We start from the raw sequence: 14209 nt of genomic DNA on the forward strand, positions 1-14209 counted from the left end.
GCATGCTGATGTTTTTTTGCTGTATAAATATATTCATAAATGCTGCCAGCAACCCTTTGGGTGTTGGCCAAATTGAGGACACTCCCTGACCCTGATAGTGCACCTTTGTCCCAATCTCTATAAATCTGATCAGTTTTACCATCCCTGCCGTACCCTGAACCCCGGACACACAGCTCGTGACTACGAGCTGTGTGTCCTCTCTTTATTCTTTCATGTCTTGTCTCCCGTGGTCAGCACCTTCTCACTATTGGTGTGCGGCGCGCTCCTATACCTCTTTTGTTTTTTATAAATAGTTGTGTTGAAAAATTAAATTAAAAAAAGCCTGAAAAAGCCTTTTGTTAGGATGAAGGCTGGAAATTCTATCAGTGTGTTCTGGGGAAGCTTTCAAAAGAGTCAACAAGTTGGAACATTTTTAAATAAATATACTACATTCAAGCGGTTTATGTTTTGCTTTTTTTAAATTCAGTGTTTTTTTCACCTTTTTTTCCAGAATGGAATTATTATAATTTTTTAATACAAAATGAGATCATATCGACATCGGTTATATCGTTATCGGCCATACCGCAATTAATTATTATCGGATATCGATATCGGCCAAAATGTCTCATCGGTACATCCCTAAAAAGGATTAAACCCAAGCAAGCACTATGGCTCGTTTCCATTGTGGTCCTGTGTGCTGTATTCAATTCATCGAAGTCTGTTGGTTACATTCAAGCTGTTTATGTTGGGATTATGGGCCAACCTTTCAATGCTTCCATGTTTTGTTCCGTGCCCAGTTTCTGTCAGAGGAATGCCCAGGAAGATTGGATTCACTGTGGTCAGCTCTTCTGGTCATGAGGAGAACTTCAGTGCCAAGGAACTTATGGTCCATGCACCGACTGTCAATGGCTGGAGATCCCCAAGGTACAGTGGTTGAAGAAGTACTCAGATGTTTTTCTTAAGTAAAAGTATCAATACCACAAAATAAAAATACTCAAAATAGCAAAAACGTCCTCTATTCAAATTGTACCTGAGTTAAAGTACAGACAAATTACAGTAAAAGTACAGTAATTTTGTCAAGATTTTTCAAAAATAGCTGTGAGCTTGACTTGTAGATCGGCTATTTTCAAATAGACTGAGTTTAAAATAGGTTTTTGCCTATTTGCCTAACACTGAAGTGAGCATATACAGTACGTGCATAGAGATAAAATGCAACGATACATCACAGGTACAATGGCTGATTTTATAAACGGTTCTATCACAATTAAACACATTTCTTGGCAAATTACATCATTGTGGGGAGCAGGTAGAATCCAGGCCCAGCTGGTTCCCTCAACCTCCCTGAGGTTTTACCATTCTGTCTTTTGTTCGATGCTGTCAATCAGTACTGTTCTGCTAAGGTTGTGCTTTGTATCAGAATTTGAACAAACTAAGGGCCGATTCATACTCCGAAATGATTTTGGCTCGTCAGAAATATTCAGTAGCACCGAAGAGACGACTTTATGACGGTACCCGCCCCCCCCCCGAACCTCAAATGACGTCACATTGTAGGCTCTACAGAGCCGAACCGACTTTTATTCGGCTCTAAAATAGTAGGAGTATGAATCACGCCTATAGCCATGCATTAGGGCTGCATCAAATTGCGAAGTCTTACAGGAAATGAATTAATTAATTAATGTTTCTGTTTGCATACTTCCATTTTGGGTTTAAGGTGAAAAGTTATTAAAGCTTAGGAGGAGATATTAGTTTGAGATATATGTTTTTGTTATGACAATGAATTCCACACAACACACTTATACAGTAAACACACCTTATGCTTTCCCTTATAGATACTCCCTGTGAAGATACTCTGACAGCTGACCCCTTTGCTAGTATGCGAACAATGGCAGCTTATATCATGCAATGTTTGTGTCCAGGCGGTGTCCCTACCCCCAACACATCACCCTCCAGTTGGCGGAGCGCTGCCGTGTGAGGAAACTGCAGCTACTGGCCCACCAGTACCTGATATCAGCCAAGGTGGAGTTCCACATTGGAGAGTCACTCCCAGGGGCCCAGACCCCCGGGTCCCCTGGGCGGCTCCGCCGACTGGGGTAAGACTCACTGCGGTCACCAACACTAAACTTTAACCCATTCTGACCTGAGATCAGATTCTAAAGATCTATAGAAAAATAGCAGATCTACAAGCTCATAGCGCGCCACCGAGTGGCGCGCTATGAGCTTGTAGATCTGCTATTTTTCAATAGCTAAAGCACGACATGATGCACCAAAATGGGTTCCCGCCCCAAAATGGGTTGTGTAGGAGCCAAATGGGTATGAAATGTAAAATGAATTTGTGTGACCATGGGGGTGGTGCTCTGCTGTATAAAAGTGTCAAGTTCACTGTCATGGGTGGGAGGATTGATCCAGAAGGGCAATGGTTATTTTGACTGCTGGTTACCTTTGTTCAAACGTGTGGCTGGGGGCAAAATGTTTGAAAGAATAATTCATTCACCCAATCTGTGTATGGAAAGAAATGGACGATGAAGTCAAATAAATCCTGTTTTATGCATTCATGTTTTACTGCATCGCATCTTTTTGAACAGTACGGACCGGTATTAGGCGAGTTAACATCTACAGCGTGTCAGCCAGGTCCAACCACTGGTTCAACTCCTCAAGAGCTCTGTGGAAGACGGGACCTCTATTCACTGAAACCCTATATAATTTGTTGACCGAGCTGGCATACCCCAGGGCTCTATATATTGTTTGGACAAAATCTGTGGGAGTAATAACAAAAGACAAAAATTCAACTACTCTTGGAGTAGTTTCCATCAAGACCACAGCCTATTTCATATCTTTAATTGATTGGGAATGCCTTGCGTTCATATTAAAATGTCATTTCCCATTCCAAACCATACAATAGAAAATGATAGAAGGGACATTTCATTACAAGCCTAGCAACCCTGTGTGCTGACATGTCAAACAGCAATAAATCCATGGCACGGCGTTCTCTGTTTGAAGCGGAATTGTTCAGCATGCCACACAGATGAACATATTTGTGTTGTCCCCCAACACAGTAAGTGGCTGTGAACACTGCAACAGTGCAATAGGGCGTTTATGTACTATTCTGTACTACCGTATTTAATTCATATCTATGAATCCCACAAATCAGACTAATGCGCGAATAAATCTAGCAGGTTCTTATTACCTATACTTACAGACAGACAGTTATTGATCCTACGAGAAAAAAAATCAGTTATGATTGAATGATGACATTAGTATATGCTTGTACAATGGAAATATACCTGATAGAACTTACATATTTGTCATGTCGGGAAGAAACCAAATCAAATTTGAAACCAATCAACTCCAAAATGTTCATTTTTCAGGAAAACCATATATTTTTATATCAATGCAATACTGCCTCATCAAAGTTGGTATTGTGAATTTATATATTGTCAATTGAGAGGGGGAGAGGTGGTGGAGTTAGTTGCTTAATGGAGTTAAGAGGTTTTGTCCGAAGCACTTTCTAATACTTTACTTTGGTTCAATATATTTTTTAAACCAACACACAGACTCTCAACAATGACCAGCTAGCCAGACATTATCCTTTACATAATGATGAGGCCAAATTATTATTAAAAGCAACATTGTGCTGTACTCTCCCTACAGGTATGTCTCTCTGTCAGACAATGAGAAGACAGGATTCAAAGCCCGGGAGCTCAAGTCTGTCCATGTGGATGCTATTGGAACTTACCTGAGAATAACGTTCCACGCAAACCACGTCAACAGCTACAATGTCTACAGCCAGGTATGCTGAAACGTGAGGAGGAGGAGTAGGATGCACCCATGCCACTGTTTCAGACACACCAGACCAGTGGTTCCCAAACTTGTTCATGTCAAGGACCCCCGAGTTGACACTAATTAGCCCACGGACCCCCATTTCAAGAGATAATGCCAGGGACCCCCATGAGAGAAGATATTTACGGCTCTAGCAGTGATTCTCAACCCGTTTTTCAAGGACCCCCAGTTTATAGAGAGATGACTTCCGCACACCCGGTAGGTAATTTGGAGCAGGTGCGATGATGACGAGGCATATACAATGAAGAAAGGAGGGACACCCGCACACCGCCACTTGCTAGGTTCAGAGCATTTATTTAAGAAGCAACGTTTCGGTCTTCCTCAGGCTTGACCCCCAGTTTGACATGCATTAGTCTACGGACCCCCATTTAATGGCATTTCTAATTCTATCGCTGGGACCCCCAATTTATATTGTAAAATCAATGTTAATTTAACTCTGAGAGTACACTCAGAGTTACAGACCCATAATAAGGGTCCATTTGGTCCAAACCCCACCCCACTTTGGAAACCACTGGTCTAGGGACCACCAGTGGTCCTTGAGGGGGGTCCAGGTTGTCCTGAGCTAAATTATGGAGAAATGGACCCTTATTAGATCTCAAGAGCTAAATTATTGTAAAAAAATAAATAATCTGCATTACTTAATTTACAAGAAGTCTACACGTTTGGAGAATTTAGAAGAATTGTTATTTTGATCAACGTTTGCCTGTTATCGCTCCTAATGGTACCAACATCAATACAGCATGGAACTGTGGACAAAATCTTATTCGACGACAACAAAATATTCTTTAGGCTAAATCTCATAAAATGGTGGTCCGTGGGCGTGGCACAAATGCCCAATAAATAATGGGCCTCGGCATGAAAAGGGTTGAAAACCACTTGTGTAGGGCATAGCAGTGGCCGTGCCAATCAAAATTTCCCATAAAGATTTTACCCTGTTTAAGTCCGATGTCATTCATGTAATGTTAAACACATATCACACAGTAAAGTGCTGCGTGTTATTATTTTAACTCTAGAGCTAGTGTTCAAATGGTTGTATTTATACATTCTCAGTTATTCTGAGGTGGAAAGCCTGGTGACAGAGTTAACAGCCTGGTGGTTACAGAGTTAACAGAACACTGATGATTTTACTGTGCAATATTATTATTAATATTATTGTATTAAGGCATCATCACCGTTCTCTAATATCTAAATCCATGATTCAATGTTTACTTTCTATTTTATGGCTGTGAATTCAAGTTAAAGAACTTGTTTTTTTTGCATGTGAGGAAACATGTAAAGCACGTTTCTGCCATCTAGTGGCTCTGTTGTAACTGCAATGAATAGCTGCCATTCAGGCTCTTGAGAGCAGTTCGACTTCAAGGTCACGATTCCATTTGAATTAATGTTTAGGGATGGTTTCATAATGATTGACTTTCACACTTTTTGTTGTCACCATTATTTTACAAATGTAATCTGAGGCATATGGTATAATGGTGATTTGTGTTTGTGTGTAAACTACAACTACTACTACAGTCAGTACAGTTTATTTGTTATTTTGTGATGGCTTGACAATACTTTTTGTAATAGGTGTCAATTACCAAGTAACATGTCATCTGACTTTGTCTTTTTCACGGCGAAAACTGAAAAAGGCACATTCTATATTAGTAAAGAAAGAAAAGCATGTGCACTTCCCCTGGAAACTGCCCTTGGTTGAGGCAGTGGGTGCTCAGCTTTGAAAATAACTTGACTCGTAGACCGGCTCAGATGCAATTTCGCATGTTTCGGAAAACAGTTGGCTATATTCTCATTCGATATTGTTGGACATTAGACTTTCATTTCAGATTTTCCACGCAACAGTTTTCATTCAACCGCCTTAATTTGTTTTACATTTTGTTTTACAGGTTGCTTTGGTTGCCATTAATGTTCTGGGAGATTCTGTGGACTCCAATGCTTTTAACACAATTGTAAGTGAACCAGTGAACCAAAAAACCTGTTTGTTTCTGTGTCTGTCTCTGTCTGTCATTGACGTCACTCAATGCTGAACTTACGTCTTTACAACAGCTGGGGGTGCTGTTGTATTTAAGTTTATGAAGAAACTTTTCACCCTTGCAATTATGTTGACAGTTACATTTCATAACACGTTTGATTTGTTTAGCAATCAGTTGGTTTTCAAACCCTATGACAGGTGCAGCCTTCTTTAGCACTGCAACATGGGCCTGATTATAATTCATTGTATAATACAATCATACACCAGGGGTCTTCAACTTAGTACAGACCAGGGGTGTGAAGTAACTGCATACGTAAGTGCATTTACTTGTATAATTGTTACCTCTACTCCACTATGCATCTCAGAGGAAAATATTGCGTTAACCACTTCAGCCCTATATATATATATATAGCCTACATTTTGGCCATTTGAAAATATCAGATCTACAAGCTCACAATGCGACACATTGTGAGCTTGTAGATCTGATATTTTCAAAAGATTATTATTATACACTTGACAACTTTAAACTTTAAACATTCTGCACAATTAGTACTTTTACTTTTGGTACTTTAGGTACATTTTGATACAGACATTTGAGTACCTTTTCCCCACCACTCCATGTATGTGTGTGTTTGTGTATGTGTTTGTGTATGTGTGAGGAATGTAGTCATAAAACACAGAGGGTAGAGGCAGTGTGTAATCACACAGGAGGCCTTTAGTTAGCGGCTGTAATCAGATAGACCTGAAGACGGACAGCTCCTGGAGGGGAGAGAACAGCTTAAAGCACACTCTGCACGCACGCACGCACACACTCACCGCAAGCACGTACACACTGCATGCACGCACACACTCACCGCACGCACGCACACACTGCATGCACGCACACACACGCACGCACACACCGCACGCACGCACCGCATGCACACACACACAAACACTGACAAATTAATATGCACACAAAACAAACACATTATGATGAGCTTTGTGCACACATACACACATATACTGTAACCACGCGTGCACATAGGCACACACGCACAGACTTGTAAATGTAACTGTGCACTTACAAACACAGTCACATACAGTAAAACAGTATACACGTTCACATTGACAAGTGCTGTACAGTGTAAAACACACACGCATGCAAGTACAGAGTACAGTGACAGAGACACACACACACACACACACACACACACACACAGATCTCGGTGAACAAGCTGTGCATTGTTACTTTGCTAATCCTCATACGAGCACCCTGACACAGCACTGAATCCACTCTCCCTCCACTACGGATGGCTCGTCTTCCAGTAGTGCCCAACCGTTGCGATGCATGATATGATCGGTAGCATATCGAAATCGGCCATAAAAATATCAGTTCGGTCTCTAAATTATCCAGATTCTTTTCACAGATATTGATGCTGCAATAATAATGTGACTGTCCATCATCCATGGCTCTGTCGCTTTTGTTTTGTGGATTTTTAATGTTTAAAGGCAGCATAATCTGTATAATATCGGTCAGAATCGGTATCGGCAGATATGACCCTGCAAATAATCAGAGATCGGTCATAATTTCATAATCGTGCAACCCTACTTTCATCGGTATAGGCTTTGCTATCATGGATAACACATGCATAACCATTGCATGTGCACAAGTTTGTCCAGTTCATTATTAATGTAACATGCTCTAAAATAATGCAAATGAATACAAAGTAAACAGGTCTCTATCTTCCGCGGGCAGCACAATTGTTATCTTGTTATCTTCTGACCTGAACAAAGAAGGTCTAAAAAACAGAGCTCAAATATAGCCTTGGTGCGCCTAGAGATGCTCAATTCAAATCCATCCAAATTCAACGCAACAATTCAACAATTTAGGTGACATTTCTGAGAGATTGACGGTGATTTAAAAATAATAATAATAACTGAGACATGATAATCCATATATATGGCGAGTTTGCATTGCCATCAGCACATTTGCCACATTGTAGCCTATACCTACCACAACACATGTACCGTAAGTCGTTTTTGTCCCTCAAACAATAAATAATAATAAATAAACGTTTTTTAAAGCACCATATTCTTCATTAATCCTATTACTAATCACTTAAACAAGACACCGTTATGTCTCCAAAGACAAGCGGTGAGGAGAGGCAGAGAAAAAGACATGCATTTTGCTCCGTAAGCCTCCTTATTTTATTGCACAATAGAATAAAATGTGTTCCTATACCTCTCATACTGTAAGAATGTTGTGAGCCCATTGCAGCCTGGCTTCTTTATCTGTCTCTACTCAATGGAGAGGCATTTAACAGCTCCTTCACAGGGACGCACACTCGCACAGGGCGCATGTCTTTGTCATTGGTTCAATATAGAAGAGAGCATATGTGAGAATGAGACATTGATTATTATGTTGATATGTCACAATTTCACAGATGTTTTTACTAGATGGTCCCACACTTTTCCACAGCAGAAAGTGATTTGGTTCTCCTCTAATTCCAGTGCGCCTACTATAGCAGTTTTCTGAAAATCCTGTTTCTATGACAGCGGTGCTCAATTAACCTTTTCCATGTCAATTATCTGTATTTGGACCCCCATTTGAAAATATGTTGTTCCAAGCACCCCCCAGAAGCAAAGATTTTAGTTAAAAACGTTCACTCTGAAAGAATATATATTCAAATATTTGCGCCACATTTTCACGATTTTTCAAATATCGCAGATCTACAAGCTCGTAGCACGGCACTCGGTGCCGCGCTATGAGCTTGTAGATCTGCTATTTTAACACCAAAATGGGGTTCCCCTCCGGAATGGGTTTTTAAAGAGAATGTTTTAATTAATGTAACACCCAAAACACAGAACAAAGCAGGGGCTCGCAACTCACTTTAAGATGCTCCAAAGTTTTATTCAACGACGCAGCAGGCAAACGATAATACAACGTTTCGACCGTGAGGTCTTTGTCAAGTCACTCAAAACACACCCATGACTGATTTAGAGGCTTACCACCGCCAATTACTGCCACACGCTGGTGTTAGAGCCCAGATCGTGTGCTGTACATATAACTAGTCAAATTGGCATGGACGCACCCCTGTTGCAGCTTGTGCCTTCCGTTCTGTGCCGTGCACCATAGATCGTCTAATTAGGGCCCTGAGAGCCAGACTGTGGCCTTGTGGTTAGAGTGCCCGCGCTGAAGCTGGGAGGTCGGGAGTTCGATCCCCGGCCGGGTATCGACTGATCGACTGAGGATTTTAGTGTACTTGGGTGTGTTCACTGCACCTTTAGAAATGGATTGGAACTATACTCCTAAGCCAGGGTCACTATGCTATATGCTTCCCACTCCCACTATAGGAAAATGTAACATCCCAAAGCCCCCAATGCAACCACCTGGATTCACACACCCAGGTCTCCCCGCACGGGAAGTCAAACATCTACCGCTCATCCAAGGGTTATACCCACCCGCTGGGCCAGGGCTACCACGCACGCACAAAGTATGGTTTGGAACAAAGTATAAACCAGGCTTGTGTGTGAAACCTCTGTCCATCTGCTTGCCCCCCCCCCCCCCCCCCCCCCCATAGCCCAGCAGAGAACAGCTGATTGAGCACTACCTCAACAGTACTCCGCTGGACACAGCCTTGGACTCGGCCTACATGGGGTGAGAGCAGGACGTTGAACCCCCGTAATCTTTTTTGTTTTTGTTGTGCCATGACAATAACAAGCAATTTAGTCCAGTAACAAGACCCGAGACCAGGTTCTACAAATGTCTTGTAAAGCCTGACAGTTTTCTGGAAAAACCTCTATTTTTCTATGTCAGCGGTGCTCCCAAAAGCAAACATTTGAGTTCAAAACGTTTGAATATATATTCAAAGATTTGCACACGTTTTCACGAATTTTCAAAAAGAGTAGATCTACAAGCTCGTAGCGCGGCATTCAGTGCCGCGCTATGAGCTTGTAGATCTGCTATTTTTCAACAGCTAAAGTTTTAAATAATAATGGTTATTATAGTTAAAGTGGTTAAAAGCTAAGGTGACACAGATGCGTTCCATGGGTCTTCTTGACGTGGCCAGCCAGTCACTCCAGGTCAGAGGTCACTGGTATCAGAGACGAGGCAGGTGCGTGGCGCCTCAGCAACCCTGTGCAAAGTGGAAAAAACACGGTTTAAAAACATTTGTTTTAATCGGAGGGATGTCTCCCCTCGGGGGGTTTCCCCCCCAGTGTTGATCAATGTTTTCCCTACTTTATTTTGGAATGACACAATATATCACAGTCTCTGGGCTTTACCAGTAATTAAACTGAGGGATGTTTGTTTTCAGATAGGCACGCGCACATCTCAAAAAACTCTACAAAACAAATACATACAATGAAGAAAGGAGGGTTGTCTACTCTGCACACTGTATATCTGGTCCCAGGACACTTTTAGTGAAGAGTAACAACGTTTCGACATTTCTGTATTTCTGTTTGTATTTCACATCAATAGGAGGTCGTCCGGCTGTCTCAGCCGAGGGATGTTATATATGTCCAGAAACCCATTGATGGTCGCAGTCCCACCCCCTTTCATGGCCCGGAAGAGAACTTCCCATTCATTTTTCCCATAGACGTTTCAGAAAGTATTTATTTAAAGACCTAAGCCTCGTATTGGACAAAGCCAACTTGGCTCCTGACAAATCATGGCAATAAACACAACTTCTACTGCATGCAGCCCTACTACTCGTTTATAAATGGGCGCCGCCCTAGCTACTACTCGGGAATGATCCACTGTGGTGATTCTAATGGACAACCTGTGTCGTCATCTGATAATTCTGTCCCATTTCAGTAAGTGCGAGTCCATCTCTCCTCTGGACGACCTGGCCTTCGACATGTACCAGGACCCAGAGGTGGCCCAGCTCATCCGCCTGCTGGACCTCAGGAAACAGGACATGGTCCGCCAGGAGAACTTTGACACGGCCAAGAGCCTGAAGCAGGCCATCGCCGACCTGCACAAGGTTTGGTTTGGTTTGGTTTGTTTATTTAGCATATCGTCACCTTATTAAACTAATTGCCTAAGTCATTTTTTGCCAATTTTTTTTTTTTGCCTAAATCACCACCTGGTGATGCTGGCCACCTCTGGTAAACTCGCCCAAGCCCTAATGTAAAAGGCCTTCCTGTTACACCCTATTAAAACAATGGCCTATGTCAAGAGGGAGACTTAGGCCATATTATTTTGCCTAAGTCATAATAAAATGTGACTTAGGCCATTTTAACACACCTTTCAAAATGGGACTGAATGGGACTGAATGGGAGGTAGGCCTACTGTTACTATGGGACTGATAGAATGGGAGTGAATGGGAGTGAAAGGGAGGTACTGTTACTATGGGACTGATACTATGGGAGTGCATGGGACTGAATGGGAGTGAAAGGGAGGTACTGTTACTATGGGACTGATACTATGGGAGTGCATGGGACTGAATTTGAGTGAATGGGAGGTACTGTTACTATGGGACTGATACTATGGGAGTGAATGGGACTGAATGGGAGTGAAAGGGAGGTACTGTTACTATGGGACTGATACTATGGGAGTGAATGGGACTGAATGGGAGTGCTTGGGACTGAATGGGAGTGAATGGGAGGTACTGTTACTATGGGACTGATACTATGGGAGTGCATGGGAGGTACTGTTACTATGGGACTGATACTATGGGAGTGAATGGGACTGAATGGGAGTGAAAGGGAGGTACTGTTACTATGGGTAACAGTACCCGGCCAGGAGACAACCCACAGAGCCTAGTCCCTCCATGTGCCAGAAGTGTACGTCCCAGCCTTGGCAGAGTAGTTCTGGAGTAGTTCCAACGGATTGTGTGCCACTGGTTTTTCCCTAGTGGGACTGATTGAGGGTAGCTACTGGGACGTAAGTCGGGACTTGATCACTCCCGGCTGGGTCGCCTAAGTGAGGGGTATGATGTTGAGAGACCTGAAACCCCGTTGACCTCAGGATACATCACTGAGGATACATCCCAGGTGCATCCATGCGATGTTTTTTAGTTATAGTTCTTCTATTTATAGTGACTCATAGGAATAGACTATGTGACAACCAGGTATAGTCTGGTGACACCGGAGAGACGGGTGACAGCCGGAATGTAGACAGCACCCGGGTGAGCAGTATGGGTTGCGCCCCAGCCTGTGTCCTCCGTGAGGATGAAGTCCAACAACCCTCGTTGAGGCCTTTGGGAGGGCCATGCAAGCAGCAAGCGGAACCGCAGCACCATGACCCTGCGGAACCATTGCCCACCACTCCTGAATGAACTGTCTGGTGCTGGGACTCTGGTGCAACGCACAGGTCCTCGCTCTACTCCTGGTGAGAGCAGGAGTGGACCTGGTGAGACGTAGGAGGGGCCCGGCCAGGAGACAACCCACAGAGCCTAGTCCCTCCATGTGCCAGAAGTGTACCTCCCAGCCCTGGCAGAGTAGTTCTGGAATAGTTCCAACGGATTGTGTGCCCCTGGTTTTTTCCTAGTGGGACTGATTGAGGGTAGCTACTGGGACGTAAGTCGGGACTTGATCAACCCCGGCTGGGTCACCTGAGTGAGGGGTATGATGTTGAGAGACCCGAAACCCTGTTGAACTCAGGATACATCACTGAGGATACGTCCCAGGTGCATCCATGCAATGTTTTTTAGTTATGGGACTGATACTATGGGAGTGCATGGGAGTGCATGGGAGGTACTGTTACTATGGGAGTGAATGGGAGTTACTGATACTATGGGAGTGAATGGGACTGAATGGGACTGAATGGGAGGTACTGTTACTATGGGACTGATACTATGGGAGTGAATGGGAGGTATTGTTACTATGGGACTGATACTATGGGACTGAATGGGAGGTACTGTTACTATGGGACTGATACGATGGGAGTGAATGGGGTGTACTGTTACTATGTGACTGAATGGGAGTGAATAAAAGTGAGAATCGGAGTGAATGGGAGGTACTGTTACTATAGGACTGTCACTCCCATTCACTCCCATTCAGAGTGAAAGGGAGTGAATGGGAGGTAGCGTTACTATGGGACTGTCACTCCCATTCACTCCCATTCAGAGTGAAAGGGAGTGAATGTGACTGAATGTGAGTGAATGGGACTGAATGGGAGGAATGGGAGTGAGTGGGAGTGAATGGGAGGTACTGTTTACTATGGGACTGTCACTCCCATTCAGTCCTGTTCACTCCCATAGTATCAGTCCCATAGTAACCGTACCTCCCATTCAGTCCCATTCAGTCCCAATCACTCCCATTCACTCCCATTCAGTCCCATAGTATCAGACCCATAGTAACAGTACCTCCCATTCACTCCCATACAGTCCCATTCACTCCCATTCAGTTCCATAGTAACAGTACCTCCCATTCAGTCCCATTCACTCCAAATTCACTCCCATTCACTCCAAATTCACTCCCATTCACTCCTATTCACTCCCCTTCAGTGTCAAATGTCTTTGTGCTATGATATTATTTTAAACACTCTGTGGCTGACCCTAAACCATGGTCTATTAAAAATAATTGTAATAAAACATTTTGCCTAAGTCACTTACCGCAGAAGTAATTTGGCCTAAATAACGTTTATAATTGCCTAAGTTAAAATAGATATGTTCAGATATTGGCCTAAGTCATTTTATCCTTCCATGTTACATGATTGACATACACCTTTATTTGTATGTCAATAGTCATATTTTTTCATATTTTTTGGAATTGAAATAATTAAGAAATATAATATATTCTACATTTGGCACAGTTTTTTGTGTTTCCTGAAAACCTTGAAAAAATGATTTAGGCAATTAGTTTAATAAGGTGACGATATAATACAAATAAATGACAATAACATATAAAAGAAACAAAAATATAATGCAAGGAAAGGAAGAAGCCTATGGGCTTATATGGAATCCTTTCCTAAAGGAAGTGGTTATTGGTTTAAAAGATTAAAAGTTCATTAAGAACAGAACATAAATCTAGAAGTTGTCAAAGGGGGGCAGCTGTGCAGTAAAGAAAATAAAAACACAGACTGCACAGAAAACAGAAATAAACAATACAACAACAAATACACAAAAGAAAATATAACACATCAAGGTAAAACATGAAATCTACAGAGACGAAAAAATAAGATATTTCTTAAGATGTTTTTTGAATATTGGTAAGGATAATGAGGATTTAAGTGAGGCATCTAGGGAGTTCCATAGATGAGGGCCTCTAAATTTGATGAAAGATTGATATTTGGACGTGCGACAATAGGGTAATTCAAAATGATCTCTTTGCCTTGTGGGGTAGGAGTGAATGTCCGAATATGCAAAATACGATAAGGGTATCGCAACAGGCCCACCTTTGCAGGTACTCGCTCCTGCGCCATCTGTGGGCCAGTGGCCTCGCTCTCTCCGTCTCTCCTTCCCTCAAGGCACCGACGGGACTCTGCATGGCAGGGGCGTC

The 14209-nt window shown here is 42.6% G+C and overlaps 1 protein-coding gene across 2 annotated transcripts in view; it reads left to right on the plus strand.

The window, feature by feature from the left end:
• cep104 (centrosomal protein 104) overlaps positions 1-14209 on the plus strand; it is a 79611-nt gene that overhangs the window by 9263 nt on the left and 56139 nt on the right. For both annotated transcript variants that reach the window (XM_080764097.1, XM_080764098.1), the window contains exons 2-7: positions 777-903; positions 1896-2069; positions 3628-3766; positions 5697-5759; positions 9346-9422; positions 10581-10749. In XM_080764097.1, coding sequence (XP_080620223.1) covers positions 777-903; positions 1896-2069; positions 3628-3766; positions 5697-5759; positions 9346-9422; positions 10581-10749 — 749 coding nt within the window. The remainder of the gene's footprint in view (positions 1-776; positions 904-1895; positions 2070-3627; positions 3767-5696; positions 5760-9345; positions 9423-10580; positions 10750-14209) is intronic.

This window comes from Protomyctophum bolini, assembly GCF_963924005.1.
Source record: "Protomyctophum bolini genome assembly, chromosome: 5".
Taxonomy (NCBI): Eukaryota; Metazoa; Chordata; class Actinopteri; order Myctophiformes; family Myctophidae; genus Protomyctophum; species Protomyctophum bolini.